The sequence below is a fragment of the Bactrocera neohumeralis genome, chromosome 2 (genome assembly GCF_024586455.1).
Source record: "Bactrocera neohumeralis isolate Rockhampton chromosome 2, APGP_CSIRO_Bneo_wtdbg2-racon-allhic-juicebox.fasta_v2, whole genome shotgun sequence".
In the NCBI taxonomy this organism is placed as follows: domain Eukaryota; kingdom Metazoa; phylum Arthropoda; class Insecta; order Diptera; family Tephritidae; genus Bactrocera; species Bactrocera neohumeralis.
In genome coordinates, this window is record NC_065919.1 from 44,911,535 (window position 1) to 44,936,447 (window position 24,913).

The window sequence follows — 24,913 nt, forward strand, 5'->3', positions numbered from 1 at the left end:
TTCGTTTATCGATTTATTTATTTAATTTTTTTCCATAAAAATAATTAGTATTAGAGAAATTGTTTTCAAACTATATGCCAATATTATATATATGTAGTATATTATGAAATGCTAACTAAAGTTTAAAGGTTTGACTATACAAACTAATAACAAACAGAAAATTTAACGCAAAAGGAAATAAATCAATCACTAGTATTATGTAACTACTACAAATGAAAAATTAAACAAAACGCTGTTTTTACTGTTTTTGTGGCTTTTTACATTCATTCAATGCTATATTTAATATACTAATTACTTTTTTTTTTAACTTTATTAACTGCAATAGAACGTTAATAATTTTATGTAAAATAGTTTAATTTTTTCACTTGCAAACTAAAGAAGCCTGTGGTAAGTTCAGGTGTCAGTTGTAGAAAGGGGGGAATTTATTTTATTTTATTGAAAGAGGGCGGGTATAACTTTCTAAGTGGTTGAGTTTGATTTATATATTTATATAGTACAGTAAAGCCTCAACTGCATGAGCGATTGACAAGAGAGATATATAGAGAGAGTGTGTAAAAGCAAAACAAAAAAAAAAGAAACGCAAAAATAATTAAGCACAAACGGCACTTTTGTACTCACCATCAATGTTATCCGACTGATCCAGCGGTAGCTGTTTACCATCGTTCTGATCCTCTCGACTCTCTTGCTGTAGACCATGTGAGGATAATAGTTGAGACATTTCCTCGGAGTGTAGCTTCAGTGCACCGGGCTGAGCAGGGTTTGTAGATTTTTTAGGATAATATAAAAAATTTAATATTATTGTATGAATTTTATGGAAAATGCTTGAAAATATGAGTTTAAAATTCTGCTGTTAAGAACAGACTATTAAAACTAATTTCCATTCAAATTGTGAGGGTTTAAATTGAAGTGGAAAACTGTATAACTGATTTCTGAATTGAATAAAGTGGTTAAATTAAATTGAAATTAAACGCTGCCAGAAATATATTTAATAAAACCGCTCTAAATATTTAAAACTTTATTATTCCTCTTTAAAAACCGCGCTTTAGAATTAGAAGTTCAGAAAGTTTTCAGAAGCGCTAAATTGAACATGACAGTGGCAAAAACTGCGCTTGGAAATAAGTAGTTTTGGTTTTTTAGATTTCTAGAAAAAGCTGGGGAATTTTAGAAGCTTCATAGTATCGAATCAACGTTTTAAGATAATTTGTTTTCAGAAAGCTTGCAAAAGCTCTATTTTGAAAATGATAGCGGCAGAAATTGCGCTTGGAAATAAGTAATTTTGGTTTATTAAATCTATATCAATTTCAAATATTATTATGAGGAAGAAGTAGGTTTCTGGAAGAAAGCTCTGTAAGCTTTTGAAGCTTTATGCTGTCGAATTTATGTTTATGTTGATAGTTTGGGCAACATCTGGTAGGTAAATTATCTACTCTCGCGAAGCATAACCGTTTCGAAAATAAAAATTTCAAAAAGCTTTCAAAAGCTGTATTCTGATTATGATAATAGCAGCAATGGTTTTTAGATATAAATAAATTTCAAACATTATTATGAATAATCAGCAGTTTTCAAGAAAAAAGCTCTGAAAGCTTGCAAAGCTTTGTGCACTCAAATTTATGTTTTAAGATAGTTTGGATGACATATGGGAGATAAATTATCTACCCTCTTGTAGTATAAGCAAATTCCAAAAAGAACTGACGAACTTTTAAAAGCTTTTAGAATTAGAAATAGCTTCAGCATGATTTTCTGTGAAAGTGTATAGGTACATAATTCAAACATTTGGTTTTATTGTGACATTTCCTTAAGTTTTTCATTGTAGACGACCATAATGGATCTATTTCAGAACTTGTCTTTGGCGGTTGTAAATATTTATATTAGAACGGTTCAAAACAAATACTAAACTTTCGCAGAAACCTGTTTCTAACTCATACGGCGTTCGTAGCAAAAACGATACCACTTAAATGTAGTTTTCAAAACATTCCGAATTCATAATTGTTAAAACTAGAAAGTTTTTTAAAGCGAGAACGTAGAGTTATGATAATTAATTGAACTTTAATTGTTAAGGTCTTTCACATCATATTCGCACATATATAGTCTATATAGATATGATTAACTGTGTTGGTTTTATAAAATTTAATCCTTAATTTGACAAAATTCTCTACTAAAATGGCAACACTCAAATTATTATCAAATTTCATTTCATTTATTTACATAATTTTGTAACATTCGGTGTACAAATTCACAAAGAAAATGCTTCATACTTATTCTATATTTTTTGCTTGCACATTAAAGTTATAGAACCATGAGTTTTTGAATTAAATTATAATGGAAGAGCAAAATTTTGAAATTTCTACAGTTCAAATTAAATAGTTAAATTACACTTTAATACTAAATTAACCAAGCAGTGAGAGATCGTATACAGTTGTTGTTGTTGGGTGTCTTTTTCTCTCTGAGAGCGCGCTGAGTGCACTTCACACGCTATCCTCGCCCACATTTATCGTGATCACTTCCGGCGCACCCTTGCGCTTGTGCATAGTCTCGCGCAAAATAGCGCCCAATTCACCATCCACCGACATACTGCGCATACCACCACCACCAACACCAGCACCAGCACCAACAACACCACTCTGAGCACTACCGCCGCTCGGCGCAACCGGCGCGCTCTCCTTAACGTGCGGCTGCAATTTGTCGACCTCCAGCAACTCGCGTTCGTAGCACAAACGATGCGATTTACATTTATTGTGATGATTGACAATCTCCAGGCGGAAGTTTGAATTGCCCTCCACAAAGGAGGTGCGTATATCCGGTATGTCGTTCGACCATTTGCGGCAGAATTTGCAAAACATTGTATTGGCGATCTCATCGTATTGCAGCCAATCGAATTGAAACAGCCAATTGGAGCGGAAGCGCCCACTTTTGCGCAAACTACCACCGCTCGTGGTCGTGTTCGTGCCGCTGCCGCTCGCATGCACGGCGGTGACGCCTCCAGCGCCGTATTGCTTGCCGGGTGGCGTGTTATCGTAGGTCGCATACTTGGCAGCTTTTGGGTCGGCAGGTGTCAGCGGTCGCTGAAAGTTGTCTGTGGCGTTGAGCAGAAATTGTTGTTGCTGCTGCAGTAGCCGTTGTATGGTCGCTGTCGCAGTGGCGGTGGTCTGCGCGAGCTCGAGATCGGCGGCCAGACGCTGCGCGGGCTGATTGCTGGCGGTGAGTTGCGTTTGCGCTTGCGTCGCGTACCAATTTGTTTTGTTTTGGTGTTTGTGGGTTCGTTCCTGCTTTTCGCGCAGTTGCTGTTGCTGCTGCATAGTCTTTAGCTGTGCCTGCACTGCCTGCTGTAGCAAAAGATTCTGCTGTGTTTCTTGTTCTTCGCGCTGCTGCAGCAATTCAAACTGTTGACGCACATACTCCTGCTGCGCCGCCTGTGTTGACGCTTGCGCTGTTGATAGCAACGACGTTGCACGACGCCGACACTCCGGTGACTGCTCGCTTCTAGTCGTGCGTTTCGCCTATATTTCAAATGTGTGGGCGTGTGTGTTTTGCGATTCGCGGTGTGTGGTATCGGTAGTTGGCGCCGATTTTCGTTTTAGGCCAACGTTGGTAGTGTCGAAATGTGTTTCGGGTAAATTTAAAATAAAGGAAATAAATAAAAATGTTGATAAAAAAAAATAACAGCAACAAAAACAACTTAAGAAAAGTGGAAAATTTGTGAGTATTTTGGGAGGAGGAAGGATTTCGTTTTTGCATTTACTTATATGGCTATGAGGCTGGCCGCTAAGTTTTTTCGTGCATGTGTGTTCGTCTGCGTGTGAGTATGTGTTTTCGTAAAGTTTAGTAGAAAAGCGTGCGTATAAGAAAAAAATTGTTTACTGTAAAATTAAGAAAACACAAGTTAAGTGTAGAAAAGAAGGAAGGAAGTTAGGTAGGTAAGTAGGAGGAGCGTATATAGATGTGAGGCAGTCGAGCGAGTTAGCAAGCGAGGAGTCGGGTGCGGTATTTAGCAAAGCAAAGTTGTTCAGATTTTTTCTTTTTCTCGGACGATGCGCAAGTTGCATTATATGTAAGTATCTACAAGGGTTAGCGATTAGAATTGTCTTTACTAAGTAATCAAATAAACAGTAAATTACATATTATTTTTTTGGTTTAAATAATTATATAAAGCAATAACGTAAATCCTTCGTCCTTGCTGTTTGGGGAATTTCCACATTTTCTTAAGTTGCACTAAACAATTTTGCTCTACGCTTAGCAGACACTTTTGCTGCAAGCATTTTCTTTGTATTTGTTGCAATTATTTTTTGTTGTTGTTTACACTGTTTTTTTGTTCTTCCCGCATTGCGTTATGCAACGCTTATTACTTTTAAATAATAGTTTACAATTTTATTGCCATTATTTAGGTAAAGTTTTATATATGTACGAGTATGTATTTGCCGGACTTGGAACTATCGTACCGGTCCAAAGAAAAAACCTTAACAATTGATAGTGCTTACACAAATGTTGTATGTACTTATGATAGTTTAAGAACGGATTTCAGTTTGATACCACTTATGTTGCCTATGAACGAATACACTGAATTCCACATTAAAAATGTATATAGAGTCGGAGAATGTTTATAAACATGTTGACAGGCAATTGTAGTAAATTAATGTTAATGAGAATATACGACAATTTTGATGGAGTACAGGCCCAGTGTCTTTTCAATTTTTCTTCGTGTGTAACGAAATGTTGGCAACACAATTTAAGTATTTCTTAAAATTTGCTAAAACTCTTATGAAACTTAAAATAATATTTGATTCCCTACCTTCGCAACATATTTATAAACATTTCCTTATCAATATGAAGCACACGAAAATAACACAAATAATATATTTAAAGTTTTTTTTTTGGTCTCTTAGTATAGATCTAACTATTTACGCCTATATTTTTTCAATTCGTTGGTTTTTTTGTGACTACTCACCGGTAAGTATTCGGTTGGCAAAGGTACATGAGTCTCACGTTGTTGTTGTTGCAGCTGTTGCTGTTGTTGTTGTGCTTCAATTAATTCTTGTTTAATACTAAGCGCATGACTGAGACCAATACTACTGGGAATCGCACTAACACTACCGCTACCCACGCCACCTAGACCGCCACCACTGATACTCAATTGACTGACGGAGAGTGGTGAATCGCGTCGTTCGCCAACACCTGTGATGATGGCATCCTCCGATTCAGACGTGCTGCCAGTTTTTGGCACGGGACTCGATTTGAAATTGCTGCGCGAGGATGCCTGCAAAAAATTATAATTAAATTTTTTTTTGTATGGACTGTGTATAATATAGTATTCATATTTTTTTATAAATAAAGTATTACTTTACTTATCCTTTGTATTAAATAAAAAAATCCTTTACTTAGCTATTTTCAATATCAACCTGAATTGGGGTTCAACTAGACCAGAGATTTTCATTAATGTTTCACCTAAGTCGTGGTTGTTAAGTCACATCAACAATGGAGTTCTATAAGTTAGAGAACAGATCTTTTTATATAAGAACTATTTTCTCGAGACGAAACAACAGCTTTACTTTGAAATGCAATTATAATTGGATGTCGGAGTTCTTTCAAAGATGACTTGCTACCTAATTTGGTAAGATCTAATTTCATAATTTTATGATATATCTAGAAATAAGAACCTAACTTTCTAACTAATGGGTATACCAATAGATCTCCATTCAAAAATAATATTTCCTTGGTCAACATCCTTTTATTATTACAGAAAGTCTTCTTTCTATGGGTGGCAGCTCCATTATAAAAATATTCTATTAATTATTATTACAGAAAAACTCTCTTCCATAGGTGGCGACTCTATTCCAAAGCCTGCCGTTTTAGGACGACATTGACAAAGTTCAGCGAATTAAGGGACAACGGCTACGCTGGCTAGGTCATGTCGTCCGAATGGATGAAAACACTCCAGCTCTGAGAGTATTCGACACAGTACCCGCCGGGGAAGGCAGAGGAAAAGGAAGACCTCCATTCCGTTGGACCAGGACAGCAAAAAGGAAGAACGACTGGTTTGCTGTTGTGAACTCGGCTATAACAGCGTGACCCCGCTTACGCCAATAAAGACGAAGTTGCCTACTTTTATCAGAAATTCCTCAATCTAAAAATAGACTTATTATATTTTTAGGAAAAACCACTTTCACGAGAAATGCGAGTGCAATATTGATAACAAAATCGCTCTATTTCTTTTTTGAACTTCCTTTGATAACATTTTTAAATTATAAATCAGCAACAGGCCCTGATAAAAATGTGTTCGTTAACAGTTCATGCTAAATGCCGTTATTTTCGTCACCGAAATCTAAAAATATCAGACTCACTGCAGACAATGGGAAATTAATTGATAGAGAAATGTGGCAATCATGGTGAGACAGGCTAATTTGTTATGTAATTCTTCATCTCTTCATCTTCCACATACCTGAGAATCCTGAGTGTAGTGCCTGTCCTGTACATTTGCGTTATGCGTCGAGGTCAACGAATTATCACAGTTGGATGAGTTCTTACGTCTTCGCTTATTACTACCTATATGCTCCACCGGCGTGGTGGACATCTCTCTATCACGATCTCTGTTATCCTTGTTACTATAGTCTAGCTGCATGAGTTCATCACGACTATCGGCGCGTTCGCGTCCAATGCTGCTGCTGCGATCACCACTGCTGCCCCCATTGCCGGCACCACCGCCACCGCTAACACTACGCTCACTATTCGCATCGCTGATGCGACTGTTTAATATGCCACCAGCACCGCTGATACTGCCGCCAGAACAGGCTGTATTCGTCGAACCGCTGAGCGGATCTGCGCTGGCACTGCGCGTGGCCGCAGCCGCTACTGCGGCCGCCATTGCGGCTGCTGTGATTGGCGAACGTTCTCCCAAACCCAAAGCTGCTGCAGCGGATTGTAGACTGGCACTCACACTGCTCACATTAGCGGTGGCAGCTGCTGCTGCTGCAGCGGCGGCGGCATTGCGTTCGCTTAAACTGCTGCTGCTGCGATGTGAATGCATTTCGTCGCGCATATCGCGTTCGGTGGCACGGCCACGTAACTGTTGATCGCGTTCGCGTGGCTCACATTCGCTACCGCCGCTGCCGCCACCACCGAGACCGCCACTACTGTACGGTGTACGGCCGGTGGGCGAGGATATGGGCGAATCGCGGTGTTCCGTGCGATAGTTGAGGTTGTTGTTGTCCGTTAGACCACGAACCTGTGTGGCATAAGTGAGAATTTTCATGTGATTTATTCGGTCACAAATGAAAGAGTGAAATGTTTTGGCTTACCTGTAGACTCTCGGCTGTTTTGAGGAACATCGGCAGCGAACTCTGACCGACATTGACTTCGCCTTTGTACATGAAGTCGAGCAGGGAGCGCATTTCTGAGTATCTGACATCTTTTAAATAGATGATGGGATGTGGATGGCGGTTTTGCAGGAAAATTGTCTCGAAATATGGGCTGCATGCTGATAGAATCGTTTGATGCGCCTGTGCCGGTGAAAGTAAATCATATATCATGTTTTTATTGTGTATAGTAATTAATATTTTAGGAGCTTTAAATACCTTGACTGTTTCACCGTCGCATGCCAGCGTCACATCACATAGTGCCTCCCTCTGCAGCAACGAGGTTAGCACGCCAGTTAAGTTCGTCGGGTGATTGTTCCAGCGTAGACAGAATTGCTGGTCCATAGCTCCTTGGTCAGTGTGGTATCTGCGAAAAAAGGTGAAAGCAAAGCGTTGAATTAAAATATAGTAAAATATATTACTATAAATTGTGTCAAATAAACACGCGGAAATTATAATTAAATTCCCCAGGTAAATGATATTTTGCTAAGTTGTAGGACTGTCTTTAATTACTGTGCCAAATATGAGGGCGATCCGTCAATCAGTTTGTTTATAGCCGCTGCTAACTCCGGTACTTTGTAGTGCGTTGCGATTTTTACAATAGATAAAAATATCGAACAAAGAATTTGTCTTAAAATTTGTATTTCTAAAAAAATTGCGAGTGGCGGAATCATTGCGAATGTTTAAAAAGGCTATCGGTGATCCAGTTTTATCAAAAACACAAGCCTACGACTGGTACGAAGCCTTGAAAGACGGTCGAGCGACCGTTGAAGTCATGCCTCGTTCTCGACCTCTTTAAGTGATGAAAATATTAAAAAAGTGAAGGATATGGTGCTTGAAAATTGTCTGCCAATTGTCTCGCGAGTCGCTTCGAATGATTTTGGTGGATATTTTGAGTATGAAACAACTACTTGCTCGATTCGTCCCGATAAAGCTTTTTTTCCAAAACGTAAACAGGTCTCTTTGGACATGCTTGATCGTGCAAGTTCCAATCCAATTGACATGCAAAAAAGCCCACAATCATCGGAATGGACTGAAAAAGAAACCCAAAAAGACCACGCGAAAGCCGTCATTGGTGTTCCGGAGGGACATATAGCCAATAAGGAGTTCTATTTGGCCGTATCGAGGCGTTTCCGTGACAAAATCCGTCGAAAATGACCGGAAATGTGGAAGAACAATTAATGGATTTATATGATGATAAGGCGCCATCGCATCGAGGCACGGTTGCGACTGAATTTAAAGCCAAAAACGCAATGAACACCATCGATCAACCACCGTATTCACCAGATTTGGCACCGTGTGATTTTTTTCATGTTCCGCAAACTTAAATTGTCGCTCCGTTTAACCCGTTTTCAGTCGTTCGAAGAGATAAAGCAAACTTCACTGAAGGCCATCCCATAAAGTGCGTATGAAAAGTGTTTCGAAGACTGGAAAAATGATGGCATAGGTGTAGTGTCTGTTGGGGATTACTTTGAAGGAGACAAAATAAATATTGATGAATAACTACATAAATATTTTGCGTTTTTTATACGAGTACTTTTTTGTCGCAATGTACTATATGGGAAACCGAAAATAAGTGAATCTACTCTTTAGAGTTTAAGGTTAGATACTCAAAATTCCCTGATAACAACAATATAGTAATAGTTTTGAACTAAGATAGAATATTAGAATATTTCGAAAATTGACGAAACTTCACCAGAAACACACAAAGTTTAATGAAAACGTTATATGGATTTGAGTTTACAATAGACAATTTAGATCGAAATGATATAGATTACAAAAGTGTGTATGTTTGTATATTTATACATAAGTATATTTATTCCTCTGAACCATAAAGTGAAAAATATTATGTCTACAGGAAAGATTATTTTAATAAATAAAGCTCATTTTTAGCTGAATTTAATTATGACGGGAAATTTCCACACATTTATTTGCATGTGGAATTTGTAATCCATAATTTCATATTATACTTAATTCCCAATAATAACAAAACGACCTTTTAGACTCGCATATGTACATACATATGTACATATGTATGTATGTATTTATAATATAGCAAAATATATAGTATGTAATTTCTATAGTAACTTTATTATAATAACTTGTTAATTTACATATGTATGTACATATGACAAAAACAATGTGCAAAATTACTACGTCAAATTCCACACCGGAAACAGTGCTGACCTTAACCTTTCCGCCAAAGGAGCAACATGTAATAATTTACATTGTTTGTTTGTGTGGCAAAATAAAATCTCCCAAAAATGCGAATGCAAGCATAAAATAAAGAGTCACGCGATTATTTATTACACATACGTACGTACAGATATTTATGTATATACATATGTATGTATATACATATTGCTCACGTAGTATGTTATGATAGCGAATCTCGCGAGTAATGGGCGAAAAAAGTTCGCTTTCGCTAAACAAACACACAATAAAAGCAACAAAAGATAATAAGTATAAATGTGTATTTTGCATGAGTGTGAACAAACATTATGCATGTGTGTGTGTCTGTGCACGTAATGAACGTCTGCTTACTATGAGGTAATACGCCAGACAAACAATAACAAATCATAATAAATAAAGAATTCCGATTTGCTACCCATACGCCGTTGTAGATATGTATGTATGTTTGTGTGCGTATGTAAACACAGCAAAACAATCAGTGTAGCCGCGGAGGCAATAGTAGGAACAACAATAATCAGACAATGCGACTATTAATTCAATAATTACTTCATTCGCCGGCGAATTCCGACAGCAATCGACAGCAGCCGATCGAACGTCAAACGAAAGTGAAAGTCAATTGTTGGGACGGTTGTATTTATGTGCAGACGCGCATGTGTATGTTTGTATGTATGTGGCTGTGCAAATGGCGAGCGAATGTGAAAACGAAGACGCGGCGACAATTAAATTATGTATTAGTTAGAATAGCAACAACAATGCGAATATAAAGAATTGAAATTTCATGTAAGCAATGGCAACAGGTTTGAATATAATATAAAATAATGTGCAAAACTATTGAGAATGTTATATACAGCGTGTTCTAATAAGAGTGATATGATTTATTTAAAAAAATACACACTATTTGTTAAAGAAATTTAAATGTTTTTTTTTTTTTATTTGGTGTGAAGTACAATCGATGCAATTTAGTTCTGAATATAACATCTTTCAAATGGCTTCCACGACTTCTTACGCAGAGAACGAATTTGATGAACCCAAGTTCTTCCATTAAATCTAGCTGTCATGAACAGCACATTCAATAATGGCTTCTAAAGCTTGAAGAGAGTCAGGTTTATTGCTAAAGACCAATGACTTCAAATAACCTCACAAGAAGTAATCTAAGAACATACATAAAATCTATTAATCTAATTTAAATTTTGAAAAATAAGACAACCATTTACCGTACTTGTATCCAATAACTTTTGCGCATAAATGTAGGCAACACTTAAGAAAGTAGATATGAGATTATATATGTAAGTGTTTGTTTCAAAAGTAGATCAATAGCACTCCTTGGAAAATTTAGTTTACAAAAATTTCATTATTAAAAAATTGAAATTTTGAAATCATATAGTCTTCAACACATACTTTTAGGATACAATTGATTTCGTAATATTTTTTTTTTTCGTTTTAGGATTTCGGTTGCAAAGAGTGACAACAAATATTTGTGAAATATCCAAAATTGATAGTATAACATTTTAACGGGAAACACATGTATATCATAAAAATTCGGGCGATGTTCATAGTGGTTGGTAATTAATTCCTGGAAAATAAATTTGTGCGTCAAGCAATTTTAAACAAAGTGGTTCTTATCAGGTCCTAAATATATTTCTTCGGAATAGCACTTCTTCGAAATAATCAAATTCGGAATACATTCGATATTGAAAAAAGTAAGGAAGGGCTAAGTTCGAGTGTGATCGAATGTTCCACTCTCTTGCAATTTGATATGATTAAAGCTGAGGCGCTGTTAAACATGTACATATGTATGTATATTAAAAAATGTTGCGAAACTTAATATTCATTATATGGCCGATATACATATATACATACATATGTGTATAGTACAAAGTCAACTGGAAGTTAGAAAATCTTTATATTAGGTATATGGTGGTATTCAATCCATTTTTGATACAGGGATACACAATTATCAAATACAAAATTTTCCGGATTTCAATATCTTCCAGATTGAACCGTTATTTTCTGCAAAAAGTGTTCAATACGCACTGGAGTTCTCACATTTAGCGTCCGTGTTCTTGAAAACTCATGGTCCAATTTTAAAAATTTTTGGACGTTAGATGAAATACCTTAAGGGTATTATTTGTTTAAAGTTTTATCCGGCTACATTGATTGGACCTTGATGTTTATACAAAAAAGTGAAAGATTCAAATGGAATTTAAAATTTTTTTATATGAAAGTGGGCGTGGTTTTTCTTATTTTAAATATTTTCACACCGTGATATAGGAATATTAGGGTAATGCAATATACCGAATTTCGTTGAAATCGGTCGGGTAAGTTCTCAGATATGTCATTTCGGTGCCACGCCCATCACCCAATTTTGTTTTACTTTTTTTTGTTTTTTACGGATAAACGTACAGACGGACGGACAGACACATCCGGATTTCAACTGGTCACTCCATCCTGATCATTTAGTTACATTTATATGTATGTACATAAGTATGTATATTAGGGTGTTTTTTTTTTGAACTATTAATTTTTTTCAGTCCTGTCACGAAATTTCCTTGGAAATACCCTAAAAAAAATTCCCTGAAATTTTTAGCCCGCAATATTAACATTAAGAACTGGACGAAGGCATGTAAAAATTTTCCATAGAAAATACACCACAATCATGATTTTTTATCTTAAAATTCCTACAGATCGGAGGTATTTTATCGCTTTGACTTTAGACTCATATTTCTCAGAATTGTTCATTCTACAAAAGTGCCCAGTGCAACAAAGTCGTAACTCACACCGGTGAAGTATTACGGGGCTCTAAACCTGATTTTCCATGAAATTCGCATTTTTTGTATATACAGATCTCGTAAATGACAAGTGCTATAGAAAAAATGTTTAGCATAAACTTGTAGGAAATTTTATTTGCTACAAAAAAGATCCGAGGTCAAAAACGCTATCATTAATATTTCTCGAGAAATTCAGCTTTTTAAGTAAGGCTTTATAGAATTTTCATAGATGGTATGTACTAAAAATTTATATTAAATTTTGTAGCAACATGTTGCTAGAGTATAAAAAATACTGAGTGCATTAAAATAAGTGCAATTGGAGAGTGACCTCTTTTTAACGGTACAAATTTATATATTTTTTCGTTTCGATTCTTTGTTGTAAATTCAAAAAAAGGGATGTTTCAAAAATATCCCTTGTTAAGTCTCTCTCTGTATGCAGCGTAAGCGGTTACGTAACTCTCTCATTTCTTTTTGTTGCGTTTTAACGTCATTCACTGTACCTCAAATTAAGCTCAATATATAGAAATTATTAAATTGTGCCATAATGTATGCACATTTTATTCGCATCCTACGCCATTCAGCCCAGCTCCCTCACCCACAACAATTCAAGTGCGAATGTGCGATGAATGAACAACTACAACTCAAAGACGTTCGGACGTTCGGGGAGGCACTCAAGGGTTGCTACTACATTGTCGTAATCACCATAATAAATAAGCCCAACAAGTAGTCGCACTAGAACTTATCTTAAGTACACACAAGCACAACAATAACAATAAACGCAGCGCACGTACAGCGACAAAGTCATAATGCCAAACGTAAGCGCTAACGTAATCGCAAAAGCAAAAGCAAAACGAAATTTTTGCACAAAAAGCTTGTTACAAGCGATGTTCATGATGCGGCGCTATCAAGCGTTCTGCGCTCCGCGAAAGAACATACAGCAAATAAAGTGTGCGATGGCGCCTACGTCGCGGTCGACAGCGTAAGCGCCGTCACTGCGCGCTGCGACGTAGTCAGGTGACGCCGGCGTCCACGCCATGGCGCTTGCCTTGCGCGGCATGTAATCGCTGCTACAGTGGGACGAGCGGCAGGGCAGTTTGCGAAAAAGTTCTTTGACGTTTTGTTTGTTTTGTTATTCGCACTTCATTCCTTCACCAGCTGCTGACTCTATGCTTTACTTATTTTAATAGTTATTGTTGCTTTTATATGTACGCCTACATACGTGCCTATGAATGTATGTATGTATGTAAGTTTTTAATACAAGAACGTTGAGCGCGAACGAGAGAAATCGAAAAATGGCAAGAGAGCGTGTGCGCGCGGCTGTCGGTTAGACGTAAGAGAGCGTCGTATGCAGATCGCGATCACGCGGAGGCAATTAACATTGTTCTTATGTGGTGTTTTATTTTTATAAATAATGTTACATTCTTTGGCGTTGTTGTTATTTTTCATTGACATACAAATGCATGTTCATATGTATGTGTGTTTGTGGATATGATTTATTTTACTCATTCGCATTGATGGATTTGAGCAAGTGAGCGCATACGTTCGCAATTTGGACGACTCAGCAGCGCCAATGCGCGCGTGTGTATGTGTTTGTAAATATGTAATGCGAGTATTTGCGCTTTACCGGTATGCGGCCGGCCGGATGGGCGGTTTGACCTCCTTTTAGGGCGCGCAAGCACACCAATACACACACGAGTCTTCAATTGATAATTTCTCAGCTGCGAACACTCGTAAAAGATTTATGTAATTGAGCAGCGAGTGATTTTTATAGTTCTATTTATATGGACGTATGTACATATGTATATACTTATATGTAAATATACTAAAGACACAACTGAAAAAAATACCAGAAATTTTTTCACTCATCGCATCTTAGAAATTATACAGGCAGTATCAATTGGTTTGGATAATTTTATTACTGTAGAGAAAGTACATACACTTTTCATTACTTCTTCAAAATTTGTACAAATAATATATTTTTTAACCTAAAATTTTGAAAAATAAGTCAACCATATATTTCTGTATGCAATAACTTTTGCGCGTAAATGTAGGCAACACTTAAGAAAGTAGTTAGGAGATTGGATATTTGTTTCAATGGTAGATCAAAGGAACTCCTTAAAAAATTTAGTTTAAAAAAATTACGACTGGAATACTCTCTCACTTTGATATCATATAGTCTTCAAAACAAATATTATACTTTTCGGATACAATTGATTTCGTAGTAAACTTTTTTGTTTTAAGGTTTCATATTTCATATAATTTTAAGCAGAAAAGTCTTGCTCACCGTCAAACGCCTTAAACACACCTTTTTTTTGGAGGTACTGCTCGAGATCTACTAAAGGAAAAAAGGAATCAAATATTTTAAAAAATTAATCTCTGATTATTAAAATATATTAAAGTATAAAAAGCACTTTTTTATTTATTAAATTAAATGCTTTTTAAAAAAATAATAATATTTTTCAATATTCATTGAAATTTCTAGTATTTTGTGGATTAATATTTTATAATATTTTGAACTAGTCAAAAGGCTTGAAATTTTTTTTTTCGGTTCCAGTATTTTTTCAATGTTTTTTTGACAGATTGAGTCGTGTCAGTGTATTTTAATTTTTGTTCATACTCTTTGTAAACAATGTTTACAAACCGCTACTTTATTACGAAAATCACCTTTCATGGAGAGCCGATTCCACCGTTCGCATTAAAAAAATGGAGCATTTTACGTCGAGATCTTAAATTGAAAGCGTATAAATTAGAACTTGTGCAGAAACTGAAACCTCTCGATCTTCGCAAGCGATATCGCATCGCTCTATGGGCTCTTGAAAAGTTCCAAGAAGATCCGATATTTTCGAGCTAAATTTTGTTCAGCGCATTTTTGGCACAATGGGTATGTAAACAAGCAAAATTGCTGCATTTGCTAGGGAGAGCAACTTGAGGAGCTTCATGAGCTGCCACTTCATCCAGAAAAAACAACGGTGGTGTGGTTTGGAGGCCGGTGGAATCATCGGTCCATATTTCTTTAAAAATTATGCCGAAGAATATTCAATGAATGATAATAAACATTATCCTTTAAATTTGAAGTTTCTGTGTTTTTACTTTAAAAAAGTAAGAAACCTTGAAACGTTTCAGCCTTTACTACTCGTATATGCATATACATATGTATGTATGTACATAATTAGTTATCTTTTTTTAATATCTTATTTATTTCCAGTTTACAAATATGTTCAAAATTAGTCGTTCACATACCTACATACATATGTATGTACATATGTATGAACATGTGTATATACATATAAATATAAGTATACATATGTATGTACATATGTATGTATTAAAAAATTTGATTTCACACGCAGCGTTCAATGAACCCTATCAACGTAAATAGTGCGTAGACAAAAACATTTTCAAAATACAGACAAATGCGTATACATATGTACATACAAACACATACATAAGTTTTTTTAATTTGTAGGCACATTTTTAGTTGCGTGTGTGCAAATTTATGTCGATAAGGCGTTGAGGTGATCGCGTTGTTTATGCGTGGAAAAGGGAAAAATATTAAAAAACAAGTAAGGAAGGGCTAAGTTCGGGTGTCACCGAACATTTTATACTCTCGCATGATAAAGTGATAATAATCTACATATTTTTTTATTTTGCTGTAAAATTAATTAGATTAGATCAATTTGTGTTCTTTGAGTATTGAATTGTATTTTCATTTCCTAATGTATATATTATACAGAGAAGGCATCAGATGGAATTCAAAATAGCGTTTTATTGGAAGAAGGCGTAGTTGTGAACCGAGTTCTCCCATATTTCGTACATGTCAGCAGGGTGTAAAGAAAATATTATATACCGAATTTCAGTGAAATCGGTCCAGTAGTTCCTGAGACATGGTTTTTGGTCCATAAGTGGGCGGCGCCACGCCCATTTTCAATTTTTAAAAAAAAGCCTGGGTACAGCTTCCTTCTGCCATTTCTTATGTAAAATTTAGTGTTTCTGACGTTTTTTGGTATTCGGTTAACGCACTTTTAGTGATTTTCAACATAACCTTTGTATGGGAGTTGGGCGTGGTTATTATCCGATTTCTTCCATTTATGAACTGTATATGGAAATGCTTGAAGGAAACGACTCTATAGAGTTTGGTTGACATAGCTATAGTAGTTTTCGAGATATGTACAAAAAACTTAGTAGGGGGCGGGGCCACTCCCACTTTTCCAAAAAAATTACGTCCAAATATGAACCTCCCAAATTTTACTTTAATATCTTTATTTATGGCTTAGTTATAACAGTTTATAGGTTTTCGGTTTTCGTCATTTTGTGGGCGTGGCAGTACGCCGATTTTGCCCATCTTCGAACTTAACCTTATTATGGAGATAAGAAATACGTGTACTAAGTTTCATCATGATATCTCAGTTTTTACTCAAGTTACAGCTTGCACGGACGGACGGGCAGACGGACGGACGGACAGACAGACTTCAACTCTACTCGTCACCCTGATCACTTTGGTATATATAACCCTATATCTGACTCTTTTAGTTTTAGGACTTACAAACAACCGTTATGTGAACAAAACTATAATACTCTCCTTAGCAACTTTGTTGCGAGAGTATAAAAAAACAAATACATACATATATAGTAGATTAGCTATAAGTAAAAGAGTTAAGTGTGACAGGTGTTAAAGTGTATAGTACAGGACAGTGAAAAACAGACAGATGTACCTATGAAAAGCAAAAGAAGTGACAAAAGCAAAAAATAAAAAAATTAAAAAAAATATGTGCATATGTACATTTTAAAGCTAGTTAGAAGTGGCGAATTTGTTGGAGATAACTCTATTATATAAATTACCCGCATTGAGATACATAAGTATGTACGTACATACAAAAGTATGTTTTTAAAGTGAAACTTATGACTTTCATTCGAATGTTTTACTCTTTTGCAATATAGCAACTAATTTAGCTAATAATTGTATATTTTACACTCCAACTGCAGATCTGACACATGTAAATGTTAATATATGTACATATATGTATGTATGTATATACTCGTATTTATATATGTACGTAAGTATATATTTTTATATACATAGCTTTACATGACTTATCGCTGCTTTACACGATAAGAAGCTTTTCAAGAGTTGAAGGACATTAACCGCGCTTATAGTCATAGATAAAAGTATTGACAACCAAATGCAAACATTTATAATATAACGGTACATTTCAAATTTCGAAATTTGTTTTACCAGAACTCAACTTTATTTTTCTGAATTCATAATATCATAATTCTCATAATTCTAGAACTCTGAATATTATTTTACATTTACATACATATGTATTTATGTGTACATGTTTATACATATACATATATAATTTTTATGTTCATTCATGGACATATGTATATATTTACATATGTATATAGTAAATTACATAAGTAATTAATATACCTATGCATAAATTTACATAATTGAAATGTGTACTCATTTTTTCCTTATCTCATGCCTAGTACGAGTACTCTGGCAACGTTCAGTAATCAAACGCCTCCCTAGCATTACTCGCACATTTGATTCTATGTACTTGGAACAACTTTTGTGATTACGTTACAAATTCCAAATAAATGTTCATACGCATGTATGTATGTATATGTGTTCATTAGAACAGTGTTGGCACTTTGTCTGTTGCGGGCATTTTGTTGTTGCCTTTTATTTGTTATTAACTAAGTATGTGACTGTGTGTGCCTCTGCACATGATATTGTGCGAATTGAGATGGATATTGCGCAACATTTATTGTTGTTGAGCACAAAGCAGTATGTACAGTGTGTCACAATAATGAACAGCATTTGCATTGTTTTCAGTAGAACCTTAAGGAGTTACATGGATTTACAGGTTTCAAAAAATTGATTTTTTTTATTATCTTATTAAATTTTGCGACATCCCCAGAATATTGTCCTAAATTTTCAAGATGATCCGAGTAATAGTTTCGGAGATATAGCCTTTAGATCTTTTACGCTCGAAGCTAGCTAGGTTAAGTGTGTCATCTTTAAACGCGTTTCTTCTCGAAACTGTGGTTTTGAAGTCAGTTTGGCAAGATTTCTCGAGAACTACTCAACCGATCTTTATGAAATTTTACACAGGGTTTTGAGATACAATTCTTAAAGACTTGGAAGAGGTTTTCTTTTTTCAATTACAACTATTTGAAAAAAAATGTCACGAAATTTTACTGAAATTTTCTTTTTTTTTGGAAAAATGTCTGCAAAAAAATCCAATTTTCAATTTTTTTCCTTCGTCCAATTTCTAAGTTTTAACTAAAACACGTATTTTTTCACTTTAGATGACCCTGTAAGGAGTTATCCTCAGCCAATGCGGGCGCATCTTTTTTCAGAGAGGTCACCGGGAGTGGCGTCGCAATGGTCGAGTTTAAAATATTTTTTCCAAAAATTTTAGAATTTTTTTGTTAATAGTGTATGTTTGTAAACAGTAAAAAGTTCTAATAAAATATTTAATTTTTTATATAGGAAAAAAATTAAAAAAAAAATATTGTGTTTTATCCGAGGAAACCGATGTAGCTCCTTCAAAGAAATTGTTAACTTAAAAAATGTCTTTCGTCCATAATAAAGACGTTGCGAAGTAGAACTATACACTCATTCTATCAGTGCCCGATTGGATGCCAATCCAGCCATACCAGATAAGATAAGTGGATACCTGATCCACTCGAACATTTCCTGTTAAAAGTCATCGCCTTCATAGATCTTTTATAAGTTTAATGTTGAAGAAGAAGCCACGATTTATCAGTAAAACGTGTCCACCGATCTTTGACTATACACCTTGTTTACGAATGACATGCCTACACATGGAAAAAAAATGTCTTCCTATTAATTCAACAGTCTAGAACACCGACGGATCGACGTTGACAATTTATTCTGGGAGTAAAGAAAACATTAAATCGGTGGTAGCTAGTTTTAGAAATAATATTTTTAGGGGCCTCTAGGCCGACAGCGTCTCCAAAAACTCGTGGAGTAGGGAAATTTTTTTCACTATTCTACAAATTATATTTTGGGGACCCCAAACAGTACTCTATACGCCATAAGAACTAGATTTTTTGAAAAACTTCGATAGACCAAACCCTATAATCTCATGCCGATTTCTTGGTAATTTCTTTCTAGGGCATCATTCATGCTAGTTCGGATGAGCAAGGAGCCCGAGAACCATTCTGTGATCGAAAGCATATAATTTTTCGTAAAATTTCGCCAACTTTTTAAGAACAATGCCTTCACATACTTTTCTCTTAGATCCCCAATTAGCATAATATTTGAGATTTCTGTGCATTTTTCGACATAAAATATAGGTAATGCGAAAATCTGAAAGCTTTATAATAACCTTTACAACAATTGTGTCAAGCATAATTTCAAACAACTTGAATTTCTAACACTGGCAGCTTGTTACTTAACAGAATATAAGTACTCGTAGAATGGCGTGAAGTGTGTTATCTCTCCCTGCGTGATATGTGTATTTGTATGTGTGTATTACATCAGCAGCAGCACAAAATGCGTCGAGTGCTTTTATTGCCAGATAACGAAAACAAAAACAACAAACACAAATAATAACCAACACCGGCACTCTCCACTGTTCCTCCACACGCGCGTCAAAGCTGTGAATCTCTCCACTGCTTCGTCTATCACACCTTGCGTCGTGCACATCCGTCCTCCACCCCCGGCCCAACACGTGTTAATTTGTGATCACAATGTAGTCTTTAGGTATTTATTTGCTTTAGAGCCCATAAAAATACTTGCCAACTAACGTTTGACGCTGCGCTGCGCGGCGCGGCGCGCCGTAAAAGTAATTCAACGATTTACGTAAATGCCGCAGAAGAAGAAATTATCTGTAAAAGGACGCGTGCTGCGCTACAAATGCGCGCATATATGTATGTGCAAACATAGATATGTACATATATAATTCTGTATATGCATACATATAGACTTTCTGCGTGTGTTTAGCCGTCAAGCGCTCTACGTCCGTTCTTGCGTCGGCAGTCATGTGCGCGCGGTGCCGCGCTGCTGTTCAAACAAAGAAAGTGAAAATGGAAATGATTACCAAGCAAAACTAAACGAAAAACACAAACAAAGACGCGCACACACTCACAGTCACATCAGCGCCTACACACACACCAACACATCGATGCAGTTGATTGTCGGCACAATTCTATTACGACGTTTGCATACGGCGACGAGCACAGACCGCAACAGTAAGTGCGAAAAGTAACAATAACAACAAAAAAGGACAATCGTAAAGAAAACTAGCTAACAAAATATTTCAGCCAAAGAAATTATTATTTTTTAATTGTACAAGTGCAAAGTGCCGCCGCAACCAATTCCCGCGTTTGCAATTGCTTGACGCTACCGCAGCTGATTGCAAACGCGATTTCACGTAGTCACTTTCAATTGTCGAAGAGCAGAGCCGCCAACCAATGCAAATGCAAAATCGTAATCGCAAACGAAAGCGAAAGTTTATCTGCCGTGCGCGCAGTAATAGGCGGTGTGCGGAGGGGCGAGCGCGAGTGCAAACGGTCGGCTGGCAAAAAGTAAATAGCTTAGAACAATTGTCTCTCGCATGCTTCACAGCGTGTGCACAAACGCAGCGCGTCGCGCCATTTAGCGTCGCTGCTGTCACAGTTTGTTATTGCTACTGTCGCTTGGCCATAGCGTAATTGTGTGAAATACAGCGCAAATGATAACACAAATATTATGCATTTAGTGAGCGCCATATATGTAAATAGAGCGCCAAGTAGATGCATGTGAGGAGGAAATCAGGGAAATCATCGTAGATAAATTTGGTAATTAATTAAACTCGTATTAGTACGTATCTAATTTGACGACGACAAATTGTGGTGTAATTAAGTATAAAAAGTAAAAATAAATTAAATATTGAAGCGATAAGTGTGGACGTGACCAAATATTAGACACTCGAGGGGTGAAATATTTCCAGATTTCCGAAAAAAATTTCTAAAAAAAGAAAAGTTAACTTTGGCTGCACCGAAGCTATAACAGCCTTCAGAGGAGTATTTTTTATAGCAACTATATAACTACGATAACTATATATGTACATAACTCGCTGGAACGATGAGTTGTACGAGATATTGACATACAATAGTTCAGCGAATTGAGAGACAGCGGCTACGCTGGCTAAGTAATGTCCGAATGAAAGAAAACACTCCAGCTCTGAGGGTATTCGATGCAGTACCCGATGGGGGAAGCAGAGGAAGAGGAAAAACTCTACTCCCTTAGAAAGACAAGTTTGAGCATAGCCTGGCTACACTTGAAATATCCAATTGGCGCCAAACAGCGAAAAGAAAGAGAGACTGGCGCGCTGTGTTAAAATCGGCTATAACCGCGTAAAAGGTGTCTACGCCAATAAAGAAAAAGAAGAAGAAGATACATATAACTTTTATAAAAAAATCTTTGTTTTTTGTTGATTTTGATCGGTCAGTTTGTATGACAGCTATGAGCAATAGTGGTCCGATCTGAACAATATGGTCGGAGACTATAGCCCAACCCTCAATACTAATATATGCCGAGTTTTGTGAAGATAAATAAAATAGTTCTGCATGGAAGGATATGGTTTTTATAGGTCAGTTTATAGGGCAGCTATGTGGTATAGTAGCTTGATTTGAAAAATATGTTCTGAGTTGGTATTATTGCTTTTGATAATAATCTGTACCAAATTTCGTGAAGATACCTTCTCAAATAAAAAAAGTTTTCTATACAAATTCTTAGTTTTGATCGATTAATTTGCATGTCAGCTGTACGCCTTAGAAGTCCGGTCTGATCAATTCGTTCAAAGATTGTAGCGTTGCCTTGGACAATAATCTATGTTTTCACACTCGGGGAAGCCGATCACATTAAGGGTTCCAGAGTGGGTCAACCCGAAATCCTGCCGCACTTCGATTGCAACCCCGATAACTTAAACCGCTGCGTCGCCCACTCCTAGAGAGTGCATTTTCTCCATAAAAAAAGGGTCCGAGAGATATATGGGTGAGGCGGAGTCCCTAGGAAAGAGGCTCATTGAGCTTTTTCATGGATTGAACGTCTTGAACGTGAAGTCTTTTGTCAGGAGCTCTCAATGAATTATTGTTTCAGACTGGTTTTCAAGCTGAAGTGTCGGTAGCAGAATTTGTACTTCAATGTAATGCGGATTCTTTTAGAGAGGTCTGCATTTATTTCGATAGAAAAGCTCCAATACAGACCTTGAGCCTCCTTACAGTGTCGCAAGGTGTAGCATCAAGCTACTTCGTAATTAAACTTGTCTGAGTGCTTGACCACAGCGGGGCCGTCGGAAAGTGTAATGCCGAAAAGTTCGCTAGAAACGGCACCCTTACTCAAATCTTATTAGGGTGGGAACGAACAGGTATTCCCCTGTCTTCGTGCACTCGGGCACTGGATCTATTAGCCTCGCTTGAGCTCAGTAAACGTTGGTCAGCAACCACCACTTGTGGGGTTGCGAAAGTCTGTCAGCAAAGAGTGGGAAGCAAAAGGTCCTAACTGGATATTGTCCCATTGGTACTCACGCAGTGATGCTAAAGATTTTGGAGGACGCAACTTGTTAAAGTTGAAGACCGGAAGATGAGAAGGAAATATCTAGACACTTTATCCTTCACTGTACAGCTTTCGCCAAGTTGAAGTATCTTGGTTGCCATACTTTCGATGAATCCAGCGAATTGGCTGGAGTTGATATTAGCCAGCACTATAAATTTGTGGCTGGCTCTAGATGTTTTGTATATTTACGACGTCGTTCTGATAATCAAACCTAATCTTAGTGAAGGTCAAATAAAAAAATTGTCCATCCAAACAATGTTCCGGATATAAAAAGGGTTAATAAGTATTTTCCGTGCCTTATGTTAGATGAAACAACTCTTCATAAATGGTTTGCTGGATTCATCATTAATTTTTAGGAATATTTGGGTATGCAATTTCCCGAACTACCGCTAGCACATCGTGTTATTTCGATAGTTCTAATAAAATTTGATTAATTATAGACTGAGTTATGAAAACCACGAAGAGCCCAATACAAAGTTTTACATCATGAATTTATTATTACTTTTACTACAATTAAAGCAAACAATGCAAAGAGCTTATGATACAGCTTAATAATTAATTCCAATTATAGTTTACCAGCGTACTTTCTTCACCCACGTTCTCCAACGCACACTAACTAATTCAACAGCAAAAATGCAGAATGCCAGTGTCCAAGCGAAACCGAACAAGGGCCACATAAACGAAATATATTCCATACCAAGCGGTTTTTCCAGCACACTATCTGGATGTTGAATATTCGGTATAACGCCATAACGCACTGCATCCATATATGTCAAGTCAATCCAATAATCTTGCAAGCCATGATCGGCAATGCGCATAAGAAACAGATCTAACGAGTCTTTGAAAATCGAGTTTCGCTGCAGGAATAAGCAATGGAACACACGTCGTTTCAAGTAGATGCCGGTTGGGCGAAAAATCGATTGCTTCAGCTTGCGCATTTGCAGCTTAATGTAGTACCAAGTAAATTGGTCGAGGGGGTAGGCATAGCTGGTGTTAAAGGCTAAAAGCAAATCGCGCGCCTGCTTGGATGAGCCGGCAAATACCAGCGAGTGCTCAATATGTGTACATGCCTCATCACACCACGAACGCAAATAATTGTAGAAACTGTTTGAGACCAGCACTTTGTGACCATCTTCATTTAGATCATCCCAACTCTGCGGAATGCGCACCGAAGCAGGCTTAGTCATAAACGTATTTAGATTCGCAGTGAAGTGTGTACATAAGAATATGGTATAAACCGCCGATACGCATGTGATCAAACGAACTGTTAGCAGGTACTGCACGGAAGGTGCATACTTAACGGCAAAATTTCCCGACAAATAGTTGGGTTCCAGAAGCGCGGCGAACAAGCTTTTATGAAATTGCCTTGCCGAGCGCGCGTACTGCAGACGTCGACAGAAATAGAAGAGCACAATAGTCGATAAACAACTGAGGAGCGAAAGTGTCAGCTTTCGAGGATCGACATAAATAGCCAGAAAACTCCTGAAGGAATAATGCCACATATTTGGCGCAATAATAAACAATCCACTAAATCCGAAAGGCCGTGAGGCGTCGTCAAAATTTGTGGGGTTTTCCGAATACTTGCGACTAGCTGGTATATCGAGCTTATTGCTTCTCATCAGCTCGACGATTTTATTGCCAGCAGTGGCATCGTCCTGTATTACCGGGATTGGGTAACTGAGCGTAGCATTTTTGTACTTCGCATATGTCTCCACTACTTTTTGCAGATAGCCACTAAGTTTTACTTGATTGTCCAGCTCGTATGTGAAAGACCATGGAAATATTTGAGCGGGAGCTGTGCGTATGCCAAAACCTTGTAGATCTTGCAGGCGTCGTGGAAACACCGTCACGTGGTTTGCAACAAATGTCTTCCTTTCCAATGCGAAACTCGGAAATATGCTGTAACTGTGAAATATTTTCGTTACTGGAAAGTCTTTAAAGATCCCAACAACATTGAGTAATTTTTCCGTCTCGCAATGGAGAAAGACCTGCCTCAAGTAGGGCTCCACTGTTTTATGTGTTAGGCGCTT

The 24,913-nt window shown here is 36.9% G+C and overlaps 1 protein-coding gene across 11 annotated transcripts in view; it reads right to left on the reverse strand.

The window, feature by feature from the left end:
* The window catches only part of LOC126753090 (sex determination protein fruitless), a 456,704-nt gene that overhangs the window by 34,919 nt on the left and 396,872 nt on the right, over nucleotides 1-24,913 (reverse strand). For 10 of the 11 annotated variants that reach the window (XM_050464324.1, XM_050464314.1, XM_050464243.1 and 7 more), the window contains 5 exons: nucleotides 7,566-7,713; nucleotides 7,290-7,490; nucleotides 6,434-7,216; nucleotides 4,943-5,251; nucleotides 619-748 (listed from right to left, as the gene is read on the reverse strand). In XM_050464324.1, the coding sequence (XP_050320281.1) occupies nucleotides 619-748; nucleotides 4,943-5,251; nucleotides 6,434-7,216; nucleotides 7,290-7,490; nucleotides 7,566-7,713 (1,571 nt within the window). Of the gene's footprint in view, nucleotides 1-618; nucleotides 749-2,175; nucleotides 3,498-4,942; nucleotides 5,252-6,433; nucleotides 7,217-7,289; nucleotides 7,491-7,565; nucleotides 7,714-24,913 lie in introns of those variants that run through there. The other variant, XM_050464288.1, reaches the window with a different exon arrangement.